The sequence below is a fragment of the Thermobia domestica genome, chromosome 11 (genome assembly GCF_964235325.1).
Source record: "Thermobia domestica chromosome 11, izTheDome1.hap1.1, whole genome shotgun sequence".
NCBI lineage: Eukaryota > Metazoa > Arthropoda > Insecta > Zygentoma > Lepismatidae > Thermobia > Thermobia domestica.
This window is the reverse complement of record NC_137464.1, coordinates 5,450,751-5,475,885: the sequence shown is the minus strand read 5'-3', so window position 1 is coordinate 5,475,885 and position 25,135 is coordinate 5,450,751. Positions and strand designations below refer to the sequence as shown.

The following is a 25,135-nucleotide window of genomic DNA, read 5'->3' as shown; positions in this document are numbered from 1 at the left end:
CATCACCCGAGTGTGACGTAATGTCACATGGTATTATCATGGGGGCAAAGGTGGAATAAAACGAGCATTGTGGGGCTTCTAACCCCTTACGCTCGCTCAGATATGTTTCATTACGTAAGTAAATCAGGTTTTTTAATCAGTAAACTTATGTGCAAAGTCTTTCCCCTTCCTTGTGCCTCCTGCATCTCCCCCTCTCTATCTCTTCACTACTCCCTACAACATCAAACGCCGCGAGGGCCCGAGTTCTTACTCTCCTGTTGGTTTATAACGTCATTGTTTATACAGAATTCTCTAGGTAAATTATGGAAAAAGCCCAATTTATACATTATATATTATGTACAAGGGCAAATGAATATTACTTTCATCTTATTCTAATGATAAAAGTGTTATGAAAATTTGTAAAACTTTCCTTGGACCGGGTTTGAACCCTCGGCAAAAGTGACTTTCATTACTGGCCCGCTCGCTAGCATGCTCGGCTACGAAGACCGACAGCATCTGAAGTTTGATTTGTGCTACGTGGCGAGAAACTGATAACTCCAACCAATCAGAACCGTGTATTTAGTTCCTATGGCTAGCTTTGAGCGTGATTAAAATATATGTTATTGGTAACAATATATACAAAAAAAATTAAATATAAGATTTGAGAAAAGAAGTAAAAATGGCTGCGTGTGAATCGGAAGTTCGTGAGTCGAGTGAACTTTTTGACTAAAATATTTGAACTTTTACATCTTTTTATAATATTTTTTAAAGCAATAAGCAAGTAGCTCCTACTAAACGTTCTCTAGTAATAGTGTACTGTATAACACACATATGAAATTCCAGTTATAGTATCTGCTTTATTGACGATCCACCAATATAAGTAAAAGTTTCTTCTTTTCGATTTAAATAACTGTAAAATAGAAATACATTTCACAAAAGAGAGATACTCTAATTACAGAGTTCCTACTGAAGGGACTTATTTCCCTGACTTTCTCTGAACTTCCGCAGGAAATTCTCTGACTTTCATGACAGGTGTCGGATGACGTTGATATATAAATAAGGAATAAATAACGGTAAATACTTATATATGAGAACATTTATTCTATAGGGACAAATAGTAATCAATTGCTCATACGTACATTCTACTCACACTCATAAAAATCTGAGCAACGTTCCATACAGTGATCATTAATGGTTGGCAAAGCTGAAATTGGTGTACAATTAATGCCAGAAAAAAATATATTTTATAAAATTTCCCTGACTTTCCCTGATTTCCTATCTTTTTCCCTGAGTGTCCTTGATCTGCACCATTTTCCCTGACTTCCCTGACGAATAGGAACTCTGAATTATATAAAAAGCCGCATATAAAAACAATCACAGATTAATCTTTCAAACTCTAAATTAATTATGTATATTCCAAGGAAATGAACACTTTTTTTCCCTATAGAACTTCACCCCAACACTCAAACATTTATTCATATTATTAACTGAATTGGCATAAGTCATGATCAAGTAACCTAAAGTATTAGGCTGGTCATTACAAGACATGTATGGAGTGGATTCATATCCCGTTCAGCGCTCGAGTATTATGAGTTGTCATTTCACCACCATTCATTTCGATTTCTCGTCATCCTTTGGCCTAAAGAGCAGAAACATGGGACGTAAAACTGAAACATACATACAACTGTAACTCATACCTGCTGTAACTCCATCTGGACAACATCCAAAGTATGATGCTGTGCAGTTTTCATCATCGATAACCCCACAACCTTCAAAGTTAGGTCCTTCTGCAGAGGTACGACCGTCTGGACAGCAACCGTGGATAGAATTGGCACAGTCCAATTCAGGCTCAGGAGTCAAAGGTTCTCCAGACCCTGTCGTAAAAGAAGAGATAATTATATCACTATATATACGGAAATTTATTACAACATATTCTAGACAGCATTTTTAGGAAGCAACAGAAGAAAGTCACAGCGTACACTGAAACAGTGTAAGTAAATACCTAACTTGAGGGACAAGAAAATAAGGCTATTTAAATCCATCAAATTATGTTGTATTTCAATTATTTTATTTTGTATCTTTACTTATTTTTATGTCAGTTAAAAATGAGTTGTTACCTTCTATTTCCTCACATCCCATATTATCTGGTCCCGTAGCAGCCCGTTCACCATCAGGGCAACAACCATATTTGGTGTCATCACAGCTATCACATTCTCCAGAGCCTTCGCACTCAAAGCAACCTTCATTGTTTGGTCCTGTAGCGGCTGTCATGCCATCTGGGCAGCAGCCGTATCTAAAGAAAACAACTCAGGTAAATTACAGCGAAGAGATAGGCTCAGTAAAAGCAATCGTTTCTAGATGGCACTTGTAACACATATACGATACGATACGATTTTCCAATTAAATTAATAATTGAATTATTTTTATTCCCCCCCCCAAAATGTAATCAAGATGATTTTGTATAAAGCAGGATGAGAGTTATAAAATATGGAATAGTTAAATCACAGCTGCTTAGAGACATAAATATAATTATATAGAAGTATTATATATATATATCATATAGAAACAATTATATATAAGCATTATTTGTATACGAACGACTATAGCTTCTAGTTAATGAGAAAAGCAGAGAAATAAGAATATTTGAGTCGTCCATTTCCGAACGGCATCTTGTCCACCAAACAAAATTTTCCAGAAATCGAAAACAACAAACTGGAGCTTCAAATTTTTACTAATATGCGCTATTTTTTGAAGAATTATTGATCAGGGGCAAATAAATGTTTGCTAAAAATTTGAACAAATTCTATGTAATAGTTTGAAGGAAATATTAAAAAGTAATTTAGACAAGGGTTGTTTTGGAACTGTCTGGAGGACGAGATACCTTTTGGAACTGTACGAAGCCATTTTGTCATGGAGATAAGGCGTTTCGGAGATAAAAGTGATATAATGTAATCACTATATTGGAAATAGGAAAAAGTGATAGCTATAAAATAAATTATTGTTGTAATGTCTGAAATAGAACGACTTATGTATAAATAATGACTGGTTTGAAACATTCTTCAAAACAAAAGATAATATTATTAAAAGCAAACGACAACGCCTTTTAAAACTTCACGAAATTAAACTAAACTTTTTTAAAAAAAGAAATTCTCGTGATTAAAGCATGTTTGCATGGCAAACAATCGTTTCTAGAGGTAATTATGAGTGTGAACCATCATCTTATTGTCCTTATGCTGCATATCCAAAACCCTCCATTCTTCCTCCGGCATCATCATTTTCTGCTTTTTCTTCCTCTTTTAGAATATCATCATATTTGATATCCATGTAGAATATCAAAGGAATATCCAGTCAATCCGTTCCAAACTGTAGTAGAAGCAACCGTCTGATATCAACTGATCTTACCCGGATTTGCTCCTACAACACACCCCTTACTCATTGACGATTTTTCAATGGAATATTTTACGTACGAGGTCTGTGGTTCTTCATCCATCACAGAATTAGATCATACAGCAAATCGGATGTAATTTCAGTCTCACCAACCACGTTAAAAGAACAAACAACGTTGGAGGGCATAGCGCAAAACACGACCCAACCTACTATGTATTTGGGTGGATGTGACAATGAAACTGATCGTTGAAAATATGGTTTTAGAAAGCAACAACGGTAGAATGGTTACCAACCGTTACGAATAAACATACTATCCTTAGAGCCTACTGTGTTATGAGAAAACAGTACATTTTTAACTTATCTGAACCTAGCTGTCACTTGTGGACGAGAGTCGCTTTGAAATTGTTTCTATTTACAAACTACAGATGTCTAAAGGACAAGAAGCCGTTTGTTTCTGTAAATTTAAAGATATTTTCCTCCGCCATTTTAGTTTGTTGGACATGGACAATGACAACATTTCCCAATTATTTCATTTGAATGTAATTTGCACCGCTTGTTGGATTTTTTTGGAGCTATAAACCATATATCAAATGAAAGCTATCAATATTATTGATCCAATGGTGCCTATATCTCAAAATCGAATTTTGTTGGACAGGATGCCGTTTGGACGTAGGATGTAGGACTATTTATTAATCTTAAACAACCTTAACCACTAATCCATAAAGGATTATTTATTAATTATAATAAACATCCTCAGTCACTATTCGATGTAGGATTGTTCATTAATATTAATAAATTACCTCTGTCACTATTCGATAAAGAACTATCCATTAATTTTATTTAACAATCTCAATCAGTATTCGATATAGAACTATCCATTAAACTTAATAAACAATCTGAATCACTATTCGATAAAGATCTTTTCATTAATCTTAACATCCTCAATCATTATTCGATAAAGAATTACCTATTAATCTTAATAAACAACCTCAGTTACTATTACATGATAGATTATACATTAATCTTCAGTTTTTCCTTCTTATCAAATTCCCCTCTATTACGCTAGAGGTGGATTACGAAGGAAGTAGATTATTAATGCTAACATGAACTGTTATACTTCTGTAGATAATCCACGACCGAGCTTTTCCTCTGAATCTGTTTCTATAAAACAGACAATAACCCCGAAACTTACTGCGTGTCCTTGCAGACAAATGGAAGCACTTCACATCCTTCAAAATCATTTCCTTCCGCCTCACTGACGCCATCTGGACAGCATCCAAACAATGATTCTTCACATTGGCTCGGAGGACATCCTTCCTCATTAGGACCTTCTGCCGGTGAAACGCCATCTGGGCAACAGCCATATTCTGTATCCTTACATGTTTCATGAGACGGACAACCTTTTAGTAAAGAAATGAAGAAAATAAAATCTCAGTATTGAACAGTGGAACTTATTGGAGGAATGTGGTAATTAAAATAAAAACTGATTAGATGTTTTTATATAATAGCGCAACCAAAATCATTCGCATAAATCATAGCGCGAAAGCCATTTAACTTTCGATCAATTGTAAATTTTTCAAGCTTGTTATATAAGTTTTATCACTCACCACGACGATCACATAATGAGAAAGAACTAGTTGTTAGATCGATTTCGAAAACATATTTCAAGTGAAAGAAAAAAATGCTCAGTACTGTACGTAACTTACCTTTTTGGAATGGACCAGTAGCAGTTGAAGAACCATCAGGACAACATCCGAATTCCGTCTCCCCACAAGGAATTACAGGTTCCTTCGGTTTCTTCCTAGGCTTACATTTCCTGACCTTTTGTTCTTTGGTGATTGCCTCTTCGATGGGACTTTGGGTTGTTTCCATTGATTCTATTTGTAATTATGTAAATTATACATTAATATTCAATTATATTAAATGAACATTGAGAATTTTCATTTTATCTAACATTGTACTATGCTTAGAATTCGTAACGCATTCTCGAACTTTTAATAATAATGAAATGAAATACTTAAACTAGAATATACTGTAAATTTACTGGTATTAATCAAAGTAGATGAACTTATATTTTTTCTCAAATTAAAAATAAATAGTTGAACATGTTTTCAAGTAATGCTAACATTGGAAAATTTAAATGTTCCTTGAGAATTACATTAACGTATAACTGTCACATTTTCGCTAAGACGATTTCTTTTTAAAAAATGAAGGGAACTACAATATAATTAGTTGGAAAAGAATGAAAGAACAGAAAGATATCTCGTTACACATTTTGCTTCATATATATATATATATATATATATATATATATATATATATATATATATATATATATATATATATATATATATACAGGGTGTTTGAAAACAACACCGACAAGTTGGAGGTGATTCCTGACACCAAGATAAGACAAATGTATAGATTAACCTAGGTTCAGAAATCCGTCATTTCGGAGTTATAGGCTGCCGAAAACCTGAAAAAATAACTTTAAAGATCCGTAGCTCCAATACTATGAGACCTATCGTAATCGGATCAAGGTTTGATTAGGAACTAGCATGTGTCCTATCAAAATTTTAATGTTTCAGAATCTTGCGGTATTCACGCAACAACTTTTATAGAGGAAGTTTGGCTACAGGCATGTAATTTGAATTATTCACCAATTACTTGTATAAAAATTGTTGCAGAAGTACCGCAGGATTCTGAAACATGGATATTTGGATAGGGTACGTGCTAGTTCCTAAGTGAAGTCTTGACCCAACTACGATAGGTCCCATACTTTTGGATCTATGGACCTTTAAAGTTCATTTTTTCATATTTTCGTCAGCCTATAACTCCGAAATGACGGATTTCTGCATCCAGATTGGTCTATACTTTTGGTCTTCAATTGGTATCAGGAATCATCTCCCAAACGTTGTCGGTGTTATTTTGAAAAACCGTGTATATGTTTTTCTGAAGATAAATAATTTTTTTGGAGACTAACGCTATATAAGCATGCAGGTTCATGTTCTTAACAAGGAAGCAGATACAGTACAAAAATACGTAGAAAGATATTTCTGTTTCTCCATCCTTTTGCCGTTATCTATATTTTAACCCCCTTCTTTTATATACCATATTTGTATAGTTATAGATATAGCACGTTGGCCATTTGACACTGAAATTTGTAATAACAATAATAGGCAAACAATATTTTTTTAAATCGTTTTCATAATACTCTTACAGTAAAAATTAAATAAGTAACATTGTGATCTTATTCATAAGAATCAAAGATGTTTCCAAGGGATATTAATATAATTTTGGTCTTTAGCACGAACCATTAATTCATCACAAAATATATTGCAAAACAAGATAAACCTCTGTGAGAGTAAAAGTTAGATGATTAGTTTGATATTACAAATTTCCATCACCAATTACATATCCATAAAAGAAGCACTACCGTATTAATTAATATATTTTTTTTTCCACATGATTCATACGTAACATTAATCGGTTAATCTTTACTTAAACAAAGCAATGTCAAATCAAATTTCAAATTGCATGCTATGATATTTTGTACAAATATTAAACAATTTGTAACACAGAACGACGTATATTTAACAACGATGAATATTTTTATAGTTCTTTCACATCAATTAAAATAAGAATCATTCGTGTTAATTTCGAATACGATGCAAGTACTCTGTGACAGAATGGTGTTATTTAATTATCTTTTTTTTTTTCGATAGGTTTTCGAAGAAACGCCTGATAACAAAATATATCAAATAAACTTTCAAGATGGGGGGCGCGGTGGCTCAGTGGCAGAGCGTTCACCTCTGGTGCTTGGGGTCCCGGGTTCGATCCCAGCCCCCGCCAAGTGAACTTTGTGGTGGACAAACATCGTGCTCGTGGGTTTTCTCGGGGTTCTCCCGTTTCCTCCCACTTTCTTCATTCCACCATTTCACTCATCTCTCATTATCACCGTCTCCTTTAGCCTTACCGGCATAACCGTGGGACGTAAAACTTAAAGATTTCATTTCATTTGATTTTAAACTTTCAAGATGTCGCAGCAAGTGCTTCTTGTGAAACAAATAACTCTTACTTTAATAACTTTAAGTTAACACTAAGGGGAAAAAAAGCATTATTTCAGATTTTGTATTCAGAGAGAAGCGGACACGATTACCAATGTAAGTAGTTTTTCATTGGTATATTATTACGCTGGTGGACACCATAGTATAGTGGTTAGAGCGTTGTACTTAAGACCACGTGGTCCCTGGTCGATTCCCGGACGGTGCTTCCCAATTTTCGGCGTCTACCTAGCGTCGTGAAGCAAATTGGGGAGTCACGTGGACGAAACACGTGACGGCCACTACGTCTAAAAAGCTCCCGATATCCCGGTTAGTAACAGAGCGGCGTAGCGCTCTGCCACGTGCGTGTCGCTAGGCTAGGCATAGTTCAGCCGATCGCTGACAGATGGCGTTGGGGCGGCTCAGGCTCTCAAATGGGCTGTTACGCCAGGTGGTTTGGTATCGTTTCATTTTTATATTATTATCCTATTGATTAAAATGAATATAAATCTCAAAATCAGGGGATATTGTTCCCCATCCTTGGAGCCCAAAATGACATTCTAGGAATTTTACTTTTTATTTATTTATTTTTATTTATTTATTTATTTTTATTTTATTTTATTTTATTTATTTATTTATTTATTTTTATTTTATTTTATTTTATTTATTTATTTATTTATTTTTTGGTGAAGTTTAACATGTAAATAGCTATATGAGACGTGAACTTAAGTATACGAGTTCTCACGGAAAATCGAACACGGGTTTCTTCATCGGAAGATAAGCATGCTTACCACATAGTTAATATCTATTTTTAATACCGTACAAATACATAATGTGTTAAATTCTTCGGGTTTGTCTCAATTATCGGGTAAAATCTATGAACTTGCTGGTTCAGGGTAGAGCAGAAGGGAGGTGCGAATACGAAGTTAAAATATAATTAAATTTATCTATTGACACGATTCAATACATACAGTAATGGCAAACCTATGTCATTTACTTGAGTTTCAATATGAAGCCATCATTAATATGATAAATTTTATCTACCATGCATGTTCATGCTTTGTTTTTCATATACGTCATTCTGTGCTGTTAATGTTAAAAAAAGGTTAATCATGCAAACACCGTCACCTGTTATTTCAGTTGTGCTATAATCAACTCCCAAACTAGCTGTACTTGCAGAGCTCTCTAACGATTCTGTTATTTCAGACATGCTGGAACTCTCGACAGTTTCCGTGGTTCCGGAGCTTTCTGTTAGAGTTGACATACTAGAACTTTCCATCACCGTTTCAGTAGTTTCAGTTTCTGAGGATGAAGACTCAGTAGACATAGTTTCTGAGGATGTAGATTCAACAGAAGATGAAGAGAGAGAAACGGAAGATGTTTCAGGACTGACGGAAGACGAAGAAGAACTGGACGTTTCTATTTCGGTAGACGAGGAAGGTGATGCTGATGAGGTTTCTTCATCCGCAACAGATACAGCGACAGGAAGTTCATCTCCTGATTCAATCACGTCAGGTATCGTTTCGTATGTCACTTTGGATGTTGCTTCACTTTCAGCTATCGTACTTTCAGAGCTTGATTCAGATGAAGATTCCGAACTGGACATAGTTGTTTCGGTGCTGGAACTAGACTCATCCGTGCTTGCTGTCATATCACTACTGAATGTAGAATCAGAACCTGAAGTATCTTCAGACGAACTAAGAGTGATATCACTGCTGGATGCTGTACTAGTCATGTCACTTGATAGCTCTGTAGAACCTATTGAGGAACTTTCGCTGGATGCTTTCGAGCTGCTAAGCTCGGAAGTTGATGAGATAGGACTGCTAGATTCCATGCTGCTAAGATCTGTGCTAATGCTTACATCTTCTATGCTAGATGAAGAAGCACTAGTTAAGTCAGTTTCGCCACTACTACTAGAAGTTTCTAAGCTAGATAAAGTAGAAACTTCCATGCTAGAACTAGTCTCCATGCTAACAGACATTTCCGTGCTAATTTCTACACTACTTTCTGTTTCTAACTCAAGCGTGCTAATTCCTGTAACGGTTGGTTCTGTCATACCAGAGGTTTCCTCTTCACCAGAGCCTTCTGGGCTTGACAAGCTTGCCAAATCCTACAACAAAAATATAATTTAAAACAAATCATTACGTACATTTTAGAGTTCAGAAAAGAATCCAAAGTAGGTATGTTTTAAAGTTTCTGAATGATTTTTATAAACAAAATAATTTGCTTTATTTTAAGCTTTTCTTTAAATAATTAAATTTGTTTCTCGTCAATAAAAATTTAGATTATATTATACCTATGTACGGATTGAAATCAAGACATTTTTGAATCTGTATTTCGAATGGGTTCCTTTTCTAAATCTTCTTCGTATATTTACACGCACAGTTAATTTTTCTTGTGCACTAATTGAAAATTTCAACAATAAGAATAGCACTAGTCAACAAATATTTACTTTTTTACTCTAACATGAGAGTAAACACCTCATCTTAAAGGAACTTATTTTCTCTGAATTCGAATATGCATTCAGTTTTCTTCCATCACGTACAGTTTTTCCGCAACAGAGGCATTCTTGAAAAATTCCCTCAAAAATTTCCTTTTTTCGCGTATTTCATAACCCTAGCTCCTGTTCCCTTAAGAATAATAATAATAATTAAACCAAAAAAAAAAAAAAAAACCTTGATTGATACTCAATAAACCCTCCAAGGTTGAGAACAGTCAGGTTATTATTTCTAGAGAAGTAAAGATATTTATATGTCTATGTTTTCAGATCTCTTGATTTGGTGGAAAAAAAGATTTGCTTCATTACAACAAGCACAGACATAAAATAGAATACAACACCCTTTACATGTATCACAATTTACAATAAATAATAATACAAATATACAAAAATGTCATAGAAAAACCATTAAAACTACCAGAATGTATGAAACTTCCATTGAGTTACACAAATGTACACTATTTCCTTCTTTTGTAAGAAGCATTGCATTCTCTAACAAGACCCCCAACAACAATCCCCCATCATTGAAGGATCTCATCGTCCTTGCCACCTTTCCTGCATTACCATTATATTATGGTGGAACCTTTCCCCTGTTCGTCGCTGGCACCACCTAGATTACCAGGAAATAAGCTAAAATGAGAGTGTAAAAAGTGGATTTTTAAAGACATCCTACAACATAATTCTTTGTATTTCTATAGCATATCCAATCAGGCCTGGACTGACCCAGGATGCTAGGTGGCGATTGCCGCCCAGAATGGGAGCAAATCTAAAGGGGGCCAAATGAAAATTTTAATAAAGGTCAGGAGGAAGAGAAAAAAATGTGGAAAACGTGTGCAACAACTAATATTCTTGTGAACAGCTACGGTGGCAATCTGCACACATCAAGCTCTTTGAGAATTTCATTAAAATTTTGTTTCGACTCACGTCCTCTTAAAGTAAGAATGGGCCATGCCAGCTTGAAAGTAAGGTCGGTGCAAGCAAAAATAGTGAAATCTAACACGCTTCCGATCGTGGAATATAAAAGGGAGCCGAAAGTATAATGGCCTGACAATACAATTCTTGAAAGTTGAGTATCTTAGCCTAGGAAAAAATAACAATTTGAAACTCAACAGAAAGAGATATCACGGCATCGCGCCGTCACCTCTGTAACAAGATCCCATAGTTTTGGCATTGTTAAGGCACTCATGAGTGTTTTCTTTCATCTTTCAGTAGTTGCCAATTTTATCAGCCAAGTCGTCGAACGGCGATCAGTTATTCAAAGTATGTTACTATGAGGTAGTGTATGTCCTTATCGTGTCATTTCGAAACTGACCGTGGGAACGGTTAGTGCTATTATAATGAGTGGATTCTTGAATCAGACTTCTTGAATCTAAAGCATTGATAAGTGAAAAATTAGTAAATTCTTTGCATGTAGGTGTTTCTCTTAAATAAAACTGTAGCAGCTGTTGAACCCGGTTTCACGTTTGTCATTGGTATTCATATACTTCAATTGCTATTAAAGTAAGAATTGGTTATACACATAAATTTGGAATAAAATTACTTAAATCAAAATGAAAATTCATTACACCACTTTCTGGTACTCAGTGTTTCTTTCAGAAACAATGTTCCGGGGAGGCACACTTAGTATTCCGGGGAGCACTGCTGGTACTATCCTATTTATTATTATATTATAGACTTATTATTTTGGTCTCCTCCAGGGAGGTACTCTCCGGGAGGCAGTCCTCCCCCCCCCTAAAATGTCTGGAAGAAACCCTTTCTTTCCTAATCTTTTATCACGTCGCAACTATAGTAGGTAATTCCATTACGACCATCCTGTAGGCCTATATGTGCACACGATTTGCATAAATACACACAATCTGGGTACTTGACATAGTTCGTGGACCACATGTGCCTACTGATATTCATGTCCTTATGAAAGGATTTTGTCGTGCTTGATCCGGAGGGTTCCTCCTCCTCGAAAAATATTTCAGGCTTCGTGCAGGGGGCGCTTTTTGCACCTTATCGTATCCTTTGTTCACGAATACTGAAACCACCAGTGCTGACTTTAAATTAATTTGTCCGTAGTTTTAGTAATCAACAAATTACAAATCTCAGCCATCTCAAGGCGAGATGAAAAAAAAAAAAATGATAATGGTTACTGTCTGTGTTTTTCTCATAAATATTTTTACATAACATACACCCTGATTCTATATCAGGGGTGCCCACAAGGGGGGGCTATGACGCAAACTGCGTCATTGAAATATTTGGGGGGTAAAAATCTATATAAATATGTTTGAGGGGGTGTAAAAATTAATCGAAAAGATTTTTTTTTCATGGAAGAACACCTATGGATAGACAATTGCGGGGGGGTGCGTCATGGACATAAAAGGGGGTGGGCACCACTGTCTATATTATGATCTTTATGGTATAATTTATGGTGTGGCTACTAAAAAAAAGTGTGCTTTATCTAAGATAATGGTGTGCTTTGATTGTATGAAAATAGTGAGCAACTGGGGTAATGGTGGTTGGGGGGGGGGGATTGAGAATTCGAGACCAACACAATATGTCAGCCGCCGGGGCCAACTAGTAGCCAGTCTGGCCCTGTATCCAATGCTTTTTATATTTATGGAATAGCCGAGCTGATGACAAGCATTACGAAGTAAAGGACTGGGAACCTCGAGTAAATTAGTTCATGGAGAATGCAAAGTCAAATATGCTCCTTTGGTAGATCCTTATAAGATACTACTGCCACTTCTTCATATAAAGTTAGGATTTTTGAAGAACTTTGTCAAAGCCATGGACACTACTAGTGAAGGTTTCAAGCATTTGCGACATAAGTTTCCTAGTGATGCTAAGATTTCAGCGGGAGTGTTTGTTGGTCCATAGATTAGGAAACTCATACTTGATGATAATTTGACACCAAGTTAAACAGTGTAGAGTTAGCGGCCTGGATAGCATGTGTTGTGCGCAACTTTCTGGGCAATAACAAAGCGGAGAATTAATCGTACAGGATATGCTACACGAAATAAATCAATACACGCACTTCCAATTTGGACGCCACCTGTAGCTGCCAAGACATATTCACAACTGATTAGCAAGCAAATTACAACGCCATATCAAAGTTGCTATGTCATGTGCTGGAGATTGAGTTCTTACGAAAGTATCAACTAATTTTTAGACTGACCCACGTTTTTCAGGGATTTGTTTTTAACATTATGTTCGTTATTCAATATATTTTGGAAAAAGCCAGAAAGGCGAGGGTGTAGAAGGCATTTGCCCGTTTGTCTGGTGATCCAGTCCACCCCTGCTCACAGTTGTTCATAGTCTGGAAATTGGGAAATTCAAGTACTTACTTATCTGAGGTATTTCTTATATAAACATAAACAGACAGATGTAGTTTATGTGGCATTTCAACCATTATGACGATAATTAATCAATTCTTCTGATAGTCTCAGTTTCATGTTAAGATATGGTGACACTATTTACAACATAGAGATTATGATCAATTGTATATGAATATTTGTAGATTTACATATACTGAACACATTAGTTGGCTTATAAACAGATTTACAGAACGGAAGAATGACATACGAGTTGTATTAAGTACTTACATCTAAACCAAGAGTAGGTTCTATTGTAACCATTGTGCCTTCTTCTTCTTCTTCACACTCTTCTTCCTCACTAACCACATGAGCAGGTTCCATTGGCACTAACTGATCTGCAAAACAAGAACATTCATTGTCAGAAAATATAGCAATATAATAACTCTTTGAAAGAAGTGAAACCGATTAACATTAAATATGCAGAGCAAACATCATAACAAGAAAGAACTACTGACTTTGAAGCCCGTATCAATAAATAAAGATTTATCAAAAGATTAATATAAAGTGTAGTTTTATATTATAATGATGTGTCTTATACTATGCACTGTGTTACAGAACACAATAAGTTCTGTGTTACAGAACTTAAATATCACGTTATTAGAAGAATCTTGAATCTCAATTCAATTATTGAATAACTTCCGGTTGTTTCCTTTAATGACAAACAACTAAAGTATGTACACGAACAACGGGACGTACATCACTAAACAATTTTCTATGAGAGGCAAGTTTAAAGGCTTCAGTGTATTTTCCACCCACCTAGCACGACAGAAGAAGAAAATTTAAAAGGCTTCAGCTCATTTTTCACCCAACTAGTACGACAGGAGAGGAAATTTAGAAGGCTTTAGCTCATTTTGCACCCGTCTAGGACGACATGAGAGGAAATTTAGAAGGCCAGCTTATTTTATACCCACCTAGGGTGACAGAAGAGGAAATTTAAAAGACTTCAGCTCATTTTTCACCCAACTAGTACGACAGGAGAGGAAATTTAGAAGGCTTTAGCTCATTTTGCACCCGTCTAGGACGACATGAGAGGAAATTTAGAAGGCCAGCTTATTTTGTACCCACCTAGGGTGACAGAAGAGGAAATTTAAAAGACTTCAACTCATTTTGTACCGTCTAGGACGACAGGAGAGGAAATTTAATAGGTTTCAGATCATTTTGCACCCACCTAGGACAGTCTGTACATGTACCCAGTTGTTTCACTTAACGTCTCACAAAGGTTACAGTCATTACTAAAAATATTTTCTTTTGATCAATACATACGTCGACGTTCCACTGACAATCCCAGCTTTGCTTTATTTGGAGCTTGTTACGTTGTTCGCCCGAAGATTTAGTGAGTACATATAACTTGGTCCAGAGAATGATTAATAAATCTAATCTAATCTAATACTTTTGAATAACTGCGTGTAACTAATCATTTTTTATAATCCCCCCTAGCTAGTTGAAGTTTTGACTTGAATTGTTGATAATATCCTAAAAATGTTGGATACCTCTAAATATAACATTTAATCTTGTAAGCCTGAAAATTTTACGGTATTTGCTACCTGAGTCGGTTCATAGACATTGACACGCACATTGTAACATTATTTGTGTTTGTTTTGCCTTATATTGAATGAAGATTAAGAAAATATATATTAAGATGTTAAAAGAGGCGTTTAACTATACCTGCTCCGCATTGTTGGTTATTGCAATCGTCCGTAGCAAAGATGATCGTGTCAGGATTACAATTTCTTGCGTCCACTGTTTGGTTCTCGATGAAACATAACACTTTCCTCAACTTGGTGCCACCACCACATGGTTTGGAACACTAATATAAATATATAGAAAAATTAACATCGACATTTTGGCATTTATTTGTATTTATGAGTCAAGAAATTTTCCTAAAAGAACTTTGAAAAATGAAAGGATAAGCTAAATCTGTTATTCAAGCATTCAATTACCTGAACTTCTTGTACGTGCTTCATAAAAGTGTAATACTTCTATATAGAAGAAGCTATGAAAAAGTTCTTTTATAAAAAACAAGAAAGGCGTAAAAGTAAATGGCCAGGTTTTCAGCACAAGAAGGTTTGCTGGTGACATAACACTGATAGCGGAGAACGAAAAGGACTTGCCGAAATCACTTTCAAACTTGAACGACCCACTGGAAAAAAAAAATATGCAAAATGAAGATAAATAAGAAGAAAACCAAAATGATAAAATGCACAAGAACAGGACAGAAAGGGGCAAACGTATGGCTAAATGGAGAGAAAAATCGAAGACGTTAAGACGTTCCTCTATTTAGGAAGTCTAATATCCTTGGGCGGAAGAAGTGAAAAAGACGTAAGTTCCAGAATAGCGCATGCTAAACAAGCATTCAATAGGAAAAGAAGACTGCTAACATCAAGAAATGTCTCGTTGGGCGTTCGGAAACGATATATAAAGACTCTGATATGGAGCGTGGTGCTTTAAGGATCAGAGACGTGGAAATTGAAAAAAGCTGAAATATCCAAGTTGGAAGCATTTGAAATGTGTTGTTGGTGCAGAATGCTGCGCATATCATGGACCACAAGGAAAAGGAATGAAGATGTACTAAAGGAAGCTAATGAAAGACGACAGATTATGAAGATAATAGGAGAAAGAAGAAACAGCATGCTTGGCCATCTTATCCGGTACTCTGATTGGATCACTGTACTGATAGAGGGAAAGGCAGAAGGAAAACCAGGAAGAGGAAGACCACTGGTAGAATATCTAGATGTAGTTACAATGAAGAGACCTTATCAAAGTATAAAACAGCTCTTTCAAGGGGGAGAAAGTTTTAAAATTTCCATGTTGCCCACCAATCTATGGTTAAGGTGAAGAAGGAGATCAAAGATGTTAACAACAAGCTATATGCAACCATGTGAATTATTCACACGGAAAAAAAATTATTAATAATGTTAACATGAGACACTCTCACTTTCCCCGTTCTGGCAGAAACTCTGCTTCCTCAATACATGAAAATGTATTGTCAAGACTCGAAATCGTTGTCATGACTTAGAATGTGCCCACACTAGATTAGAGCATTACAAAGACTTGAAAGTAGTTACATTACACTCATGAGGGCTACAAAGGTATGTGACGAAATTATCTACACCATTACAAGATATGACGAAACTATGTAAAGACACCATGACAAACAATGTTCTGATAACAAGATCGTTATAATTGCTATAGTAATACTCTGACACTTGAAAACATACGTAACAAGGAAATTCAATATTTGGCCCTAGCACCAGTACCACAGTGACAGCAATATTCCTGCTTGCATTGAACATTTATAAAATCAAAATAGGACCAAATGTAGTGTATAGCTTGAATATTCTAGCTATACTAACTTGTTTTGCAGTGAAAAAATTTGGTACAAACCCACAAAACTATTTCAAGAAAATTCTAAAAATTTCAAAACACAATATTAAGAGCCACATGGCACGTAGAAGAACTAAAAATTTCATGAAAATCTGAAAATTTTCAAAGAATATAGGGAGGTGCATGGAGTGTAGAAGAAATAATTAGGAACTAGAGGCAAATTCTGAAAGTCCTTGGAGAAGAGAACATAAAAAAATGAAAGACACCAAATAAATAAATTAATATAAGTTTCATACTTACCGGACTCCAAGGACCAACATACCACTGGCCACCACATTCTTCTGTACCGGTACAGTTGGTTACGGCTTCGTATTTCTTGGCAGGATCACAATTGTCGTCTTCCACTATTGCAATCGTTGTGTCTTTAACTACTCCACAAAATACGTGCCTTGTCATGATTCCTGGACCACAGTTAGAAGAACACTGTAAATAATACAAAAATTAAATAATAATAATAATAATAATAATAATAATAATAATAATAATAATAATAATAATAATAATAATAATAATAATAATAATAATAATAATAATAATAATAATAATAAAAAGAACCAACTGTATAAGACGTTTCAAAAATTAAGTTTTCTTTTTAAGATTTAGTAATCTTAGTTCTTATATGCTACAAGCATACTTGAAACTACAGATACAAGAGAAAAAAGGTTTGAGATAAAAAGAGGCAAAAGATGACAGATCAAACGCTTATACTTTAGTCGTCAAGCCGAGTAAAATCTTGAAATAATAATAACTTATTTTTATATATTTTATTGACTATTTAAAATTGATCAAACGACATCTATCAAAAGATATTTGGAAATCCTATTATTTGGAACATGATATTTACTTATTGTAGTTCTTCTACAATGTTTACTTTGGAGTAATTTCTGTAAGTTGAATCAACGTAAAACCTTATTCAAAATTATATTGATATAATTGATAAGGGTAATATCAATTCTGATATGAATTTAAGAAGGCCTGTAGTAGAAACATATTTAATAAAGAAAGGATTATATAGAGTATTTTAACTAACATTTAATGTTAACTTGCTGAGATTTTTCTTCTAAGTTTGCCTCGCCTTTATATTATTTTTGTATAACACTTTACTTTAGATATATCTTTAGATTCCTTTTAGAAAAAATTGAAAACATTGCATCATCTTTACTTTACTTTCCCATTTGCTAAGAGAATGTTCTTAGATGTTAAAGAACAAAGATTATTGTATGGTTGAGAGATTAGCTGAAATTATGGTTTGGTATAACAGTGTTTATAGTAATTAATACATGGAAAAAATAAGGGTGGTTCAATCATATCATAGACTGTCGAGTGTTTTATCAGTTTCGTAGATCAATGGATGTTATGGTATAAGGTAAAAAGCTTTTATGGCTTTAGATATGAAATATGTAGCCCAGGTGAATAGTAATAAGCTTGGTGAACGTATAATGTATGTGCGCGCTACCTGTGTTGTAATATAGTTGTTTTCAAGTGGAAACTAATAAGCAATTATTTGTTGAACGTTACCCCATAACGTAAACATCGGTGGCCCACGATGAGCAACTAGTGAAATCTCGCCAACAATTCGCGGCCTCGCAGCGACGATCCGCGGTGGGGTCCACTTTCGTTTCGTGGGTCCACCAGCGGCAGAGACGCAACGAAACGCCAATGAACTACAAAATTACTCCCTCAAAATATGTTAAATCGCCTATATGCGCGATTTCTTTACATTAAATTAAGTCTAAAAAATACTAAAAAAAAAAAAAAAATACTTCGGGTTGGGCGCGAACCACCAACTTAATGATTACTAAGCGAGTGTTCTTCCAACTTCGCCACGGAGGCGATGAAGAAAACCTCTCTTATGGAGGAATAAATCGTTGAGGTCTTTATAATTTGGCCAATCATAGTGCTTCTTTGACTATATATATTCGACGATAACCGTTTAGGATCAGATAAAATGCGTTCGCCATGTAATTTATAACAAAATGACGCGCATCTCTTTACTTTATTCCATAGTTCTTCCATATTTACTTTCTAATGATCAGCGACAGTTGCCATCTAAATTCATACAATTATACGCATTCACCTCAAGATTTTTCACTTCGTGATGTAGAGCTTCTTGATTCCTGGAGCTCACTTTAGGAACAATTCGTAAGGAAAAGATAATATATAATACTAACCGCATGTACGTGACTGCCGATAGTTCGTTTTGGTCTCTTCGCAATTCTCCGCGACGAATCGGAGGAGCACGGACCAAAATGAAGTCCTCGTTGCTACGCGGTGGTAACTTCAACACCTCGATTCTAAATATCTGTTTTGACTCGACGAAACCCTGCCGCCAGTGGCACACTAGCAGCAATCCTTCGACGCGTCACTATATCAACGATCAACATTTACCGGCAAATGGGCCATTAAGTGTTGGCGACTTTTACGGCATGGGGTAGGATTAAAAGGATGGTTATTCATTCATACATTAGCAAATTGATGTTGCAAACTGGTGGATCATAAATGAAAGCTTGAAGTAACGTCAGCTATATTTCTAATTAAGAAATTGGTATTTGTTTTATTGCATTAGTCTTCAAATACGTAATATTAGGTTAAAAAAAAAAAAAAAACTCTCACCACTCTTACTGCAATTTCTACAAACAGAACAATACAATAGAATACAATACCTCCTCACCTCACTCCATTGTGAAGCGTACCAGGCGTACTCGCACGGTGTAGGACTCTCACATTCTCGTACGAGTTCTGGCTTCGGACGGGAAGAACACTGTTCATCAGGAAATACTTTGCCCTTCTGCGTTGCACAATGAGCTTCACGAGATTGGTGAGTCAGTCCACACTTATCTTCACACTACAAACATACAAAAGTAGTTGAAAGTTTTCATTCGAAACTTAATAAAACAATTTATAAATCGGGAATTCTAGTGAAACAGTGTTGCAAATGAAGAAAATTTGTTTTTGTTGCATTTATTTTAGACAATTTTTATTAAATCACTATTTGATATTATAAACTTGCTATATTTATATATAATTGTGAAAAAGGAACAAACATTTAACAAAAAACTATGTATAGTGTAACGTTTCGATATTACTCTCAGAACCTTCATCAAACAAAAGAATTTCTCTAAAAATTTAAGAACTTTTAGATGCATTCATGCGTCTGATGAAAATACTGATATCACATCGAAACGATATCACACTGGTCTTTTTCTCTCTCTCTGTGTATGTGTGTGTGAAATGTATGTATTTTGTTTACAATTATGTCAATTTAAGACAGTTCATCTTGGAATTCTTTTCCCAGAAGGTGTTTTCATTTACATGTAATAAAAATTAATTTCATATGTATAATGAGATGTAATAGAAAGTGAAATGAAGAATGACATTTTCTAAATTGTTTTGTTATCCTATAAGAAAGATCTTCTGCGACGAAATTGAAGTTTTTATTACTGTTTATACGCACTCCTAATATATTATTTACCTTTTTAGTGGCTTCTGTTATTCTATATCTTATATTTCAACCTCTAATGGTTCTGAGGTCTTCATCTGGGCTGATTGTTTCTAAGATAAAAACACTAAATGCTTTAGTACAGTACTATTCAACCAGGGGTACGCGAAGATGTTTCTGGAGGGTAAGTAATCCTAAAATAAGCATATTTCCAATATTTATTGAATGATCATAGTTGGAGGAATTTTTTTGTTTCTAATGGACGATTTACGAGATGACGTCACTCGCGCCTAATATTTCCAAGTAATCGGTTAACATTTATTGCATACAGTCTCAGAAATCCAGAATCAGCTCTGATTCTCGAACTCTCGAAGATTCGACCAAGAATCGAGGAGTTGGCGTCCCGAAAACAAGCTCAGTCATCTCATTAACAAATTAGTTCTAAAATTACTTTTAGTTTTTAAACTTTTAACATTATCTTCAATGTACGAATTATCAGGGAGCATGAGGGGAAAATCCTCCCTCAGTAGAAATGGATGACTCCCATATGTTTTGAAATTTTCCATGTTAATTTTTTCGGATGTGCATTTTATTCTCCCGTAAATAGTCTTTTGATTATCACACTGATTGTCCTTTTTGTTGGGACTCTATTTGGCCCCCTTTTTAATCAACAGAACATGTGTATTAAGTTCATTTCGATTTAATTTTTTTTCAACAGCTTCAGGGGTAAACAATTGGATGGCAAACTATGTCTAGGGGTACGCAAGAAAAAAAGGTTGAATAGCACTGCTTTAGTGGATCACATATCTTAATGTTCTTCTTAAATTGTGGTTTTATCCTGAATATGTAGAACTTAAGATGTAGGCAACAGAGTAGTAAGATTTTTGGGTTTTACAATTTTAGAGGTAATTTAATGAGTAAACTAATAAATATGTAAACTTGAAAACACTATTTCCAGTCTTCGGATGATTTTCTTAAAGATTGTAATGTTAGCACTTGTGTACATACGTAATGTTAACATGTAACTCTTGAAGGAAAGTGACTTTTTTAATTCTGTTATTTTTTAAATAGATTCGTTAGAGCGATTATCTCGCTGGAGTTCGTTACTGGAACCAATTCGTTAATAGCTTCACGGTTAGAGGTTATTTTAACGGTGGCTATAAATTTCCCGTTTTCTGCTATTGAAATAAGTCATAATTATGGAATGCTAAAGGTTACACCTCGAGCCGTTAGATTGCCCAAAAAGTTACAATTATAAAATGCTAGAGTCACACATCGAACCGTTAAGATTGCACCAAAAGTTATAATTATAGAATGCTAGAGGTTACACATCGAGCCGTTAGATTGCACCAAAAGTTATAATTATAAAATGCTAGAGGTTATACGGTACATCGAGCCGTGAAATTGAACCAAATATTATAATTATACAATGCTAGAGATTATACATCAAGCCATTAGATTGTATCAAAAGTTATAATTATAGAATGCGAGAGGTTACACATCGAGAAGTTAGATCGCATCGAAAGTTATAATTATAAAATGCTAAAGGTTATACATTGGGTCGTTACATTGAACGAAATATTATAATTATAAAATGCTAGAGATTATACCTCGAGCCCTTAGATTGCACCAAAGGTTATAATTATAGAATGCTAGAGATTACACATCGAGCTCTTAGATTGCGGCAAAATCCTCCAGTGGTTGACATCTACCGGCCGAAATAGAAACATTTAGAAATAGAAAGAAACGTATTTCGAGTGATCTCATTACAGGTTTCAGCAGTTTATTATATTCTTCTAAATAAAGTTAGATAATTAAATAGATCTATCTATTACTATGAAAAGACATTTATATGCATGCTCAGGATAAAAATAACAAACAATTAACCTCTCACCCCTGTCCAGTCCGTCACAACCCAATCCACTCCTTCACACGGCCTTCTGAAACAAGGTTCTTCCTCTTCTGGCTTAGGCTCCGAACAAGCAGAATCTTCCAAGATTTCCACGCGGCCTTCTACTTTTCGATGACAAGTCACTCGTCTTCTGCGATGGCCTTCTCCACATAAACGATCACACTGTAATAAGAATACGAAAACAAAATACGTTAATTTTTTTAAAAAAATATATATTATATTGAACGACAAAAATTAATGAACAATTTTTAGATGATTTTTTAAAAACTAAAATGAGTAAATCATATTACAGGTTGTTCGTAAGTAAATAGTAAAAAAGAAAACGCTACAAATTAATCACAAAAAGGACAAATTCCAGTAAAAAAAAAAAAAAATAGATTTATACTAAAATTTCATTCTTCTTTGACGTGATATCATTAAAAATTCATCTTTTAGCTACACCTAACAACATATGTAACCACATGAATTGTTTCTTTTATCAATGGACAAGTCTTTTTCATACACACGAACTGGTGCAATATGTACGAATATAAAAACAAAATACACGTAAAATTGAATTGACTTAAAAGCGCTATATATAAAACGGTTAAATGTTACTATTCAAATATACAAGTAAAGGAAATTTAGCTTTAAGAACTGACAAGATATTAATTTAGCATATGACAGAACAGAACATATTTTGTCTGTGTTGCACGCATCTTTCAAGATATGAGTCCCACAAGACTGAATTCACATATAATGATTGCTTACAACGATAATATGTATGTGTTATTAAGGACAATAGTCCGGTACATAAGATACTTTTTTTTATTGATAGACAGCCCTGTGCATTTATGCTGTTAAATGTTGTTAATTAATTTAGGCTGTTAATATATAATAAGTGAAAGCGCCATCTCAGAACAAGGATCTTATAAAATAGAGGATCTGCCCTTACAACAAAATCTTGAAGCCATACGTCACAGTTTCGCCACCCCTACTCTGTCCACTCCGCCCAATAGGATCGCAATGTTTTGAGCCAACAATCATGGCGGAAACGAAAGTTGCCAATCAGACGATGGCGGAAACGACAGTAGCCAATCAGACGTGCCGATGCTCGGTTGTTTTTTGGCTTCTTCGATTTAATAGGATGACGATACATATGGGCAGATCCTCTATTTATAACATCCTTGTCTCAGAAGGATGAGTTCTTTGGAATTACAGATAATTAATGATAAGTACTAGATATGTTCAGTGCCTGCATACAATAAAGAACAGTATTAAAGGTTTGTAACATGCACGTGTAGCTCGTTTCAGAATTTACAAAATGTTATCATATAAAGTAGTCCAGCAATTTTAAACTTGAATCAATCAAACAACAGTGTTGAGCAATATGCCAGCTGCTATGTAAGTTTTTGTCACATATTGCTCACGAAGTTTTAACTAAATTGAGAAGTTAGTGTTATACAGGGTGGCCCAAAAGTAGGTATACACCCATGCATTGACCAAGAATAACATTCTAGTTTATGGGTATATTTGCTTCGGCTCTTCCGAGCTTAAGATGTAAGTAAAAAACACAGTAAGAACAAACAATAAAGAAACTAAATCTACCTGATGGCTAACAATAAGAAATGATATAAAATGCAATACGGTACTGTATATCTACTTTTGGGCCACCTGTATATATATATGTGTGTGTGTTTGTTACTTACAGGTTTCCATGGTCCTACATGCCACGCAGGACAAATGACATCCTCATTGCACGGCTGCTGGGTAATAGGTTTGGGTCCAATGGTCGCACTACAACTTTCATCCTCCACAACAGAGGGTAGTGCATTACTCACTACTTGTTCACAATAAACTTTGCGAAACTGCGTTCCCCCACCACAGCTTTCTGTGCAGGCGCCCCATTCATCAATGTGCCAATTAGCTGGACATGGGTCGGTGTTACATGTCTTGTTTCTCGGTGGTTCTAACACTGGGTCACAGAGATACTCTGGTACAAGTTCTAAATCTCGTCTCCTTGCACAGCTGACATTTCTGGTTTGGTAACCTGAAGCAAAAATGTTGTAAATTACCACAATGATATGTCAAACATTCAGTTAAGGAATTAAATGCTTTGAAGGTCATAATAAAGTTAAAGATAGTAATCCACGCGGCAATTTTTTCTTTCATTTTCAATCTTTACAAAATAGTACCTCTAATCTTAAACATTTTATCAAAGCCATATATAAAATAAAATCAAAACGAATTTAACAGTCTTGCACGAAATACTACTATGACTTTGAGACCTACCAGTTTTTGTCAAAACCACAACTGTATTATTATTATTATTATTATTATTATTATTATTATTATTATTATTATTATTATTATTATTATTGGCTTAAGTTTAGAGTTGTCCCTCCAGTCTGAAGGTGCCCTTGGACTTGCAACATACAAAAAACAGTGCTTAAAGTATTAAAAATTGTTACATTTCACTTAACTTCAGTACTCCGTGTGCTTCACAAAAATTTAAAAGGTTTTCTTCATTATTTTTGCGCATCCATTACACCTGTTCGCCATATTCGCCTTATTTTACAACTACCATGCTGCTCAAACCTTCCGCACTCGGCAAATAGTACTAACTTCCACATATCTTTTCTCCTATTAAACATAACTGTCCTGCCGAACTTACATTCCTAAACATCAAATAAAAACTTCAAATTATCATTTCTTACCTCATTTCTCCTGTAAATTTTCCTGGTTTTTATAAAAAGCGGAGGGATAACTTTAAACTTAACCCTTATTATTATTATTATTATTATTATTATTATTATTATTATTATTATTATTATTATTATTATTATTATTATTATTATTATTATTATTATTATCCGGAAGGGAATGCCTCAATCATCTCCTTTGGGGTTTTCTTCCTCGATATTCATTAATGATTTGTCCGATAAATCAAATATTCATAAATATTACTATATGCAGACGACATAAATCTGTTTAGAAAAGTTAGCAATAAATATGATCATTATTGGTTGTAAAAAGATTTAGATACGGTAAATAATAGGAGAAAAGTAATTTATTAAAAATCAACTGTGAAAAACTAAAATTATCACATATATAAACAAAACCCCTCAGTATTTTGTTAGTTTATATTAATGT

General features: G+C 34.6%; 1 protein-coding gene across 5 annotated transcripts in view; it reads right to left on the bottom strand.

Moving 5' to 3' along the window:
* Positions 1 to 25,135, bottom strand: part of Ppn (proteoglycan-like sulfated glycoprotein papilin) — a 557,431-nt gene that overhangs the window by 108,144 nt on the left and 424,152 nt on the right. For 4 of the 5 annotated variants that reach the window (XM_081729955.1, XM_081729958.1, XM_081729956.1 and 1 more), the window contains exons 11-21: positions 23,692 to 24,032; positions 21,986 to 22,165; positions 19,324 to 19,497; positions 16,893 to 17,075; positions 14,934 to 15,075; positions 13,497 to 13,603; positions 8,538 to 9,519; positions 5,073 to 5,243; positions 4,559 to 4,766; positions 2,097 to 2,272; positions 1,677 to 1,853 (exon numbers count right to left, since the gene is read on the bottom strand). In XM_081729955.1, coding sequence (XP_081586081.1) covers positions 1,677 to 1,853; positions 2,097 to 2,272; positions 4,559 to 4,766; positions 5,073 to 5,243; positions 8,538 to 9,519; positions 13,497 to 13,603; positions 14,934 to 15,075; positions 16,893 to 17,075; positions 19,324 to 19,497; positions 21,986 to 22,165; positions 23,692 to 24,032 — 2,841 coding nt within the window. The remainder of the gene's footprint in view (positions 1 to 1,676; positions 1,854 to 2,096; positions 2,273 to 4,558; positions 4,767 to 5,072; positions 5,244 to 8,537; positions 9,520 to 13,496; positions 13,604 to 14,933; positions 15,076 to 16,892; positions 17,076 to 19,323; positions 19,498 to 21,985; positions 22,166 to 23,691; positions 24,033 to 25,135) is intronic. The other variant, XM_081729959.1, reaches the window with a different exon arrangement.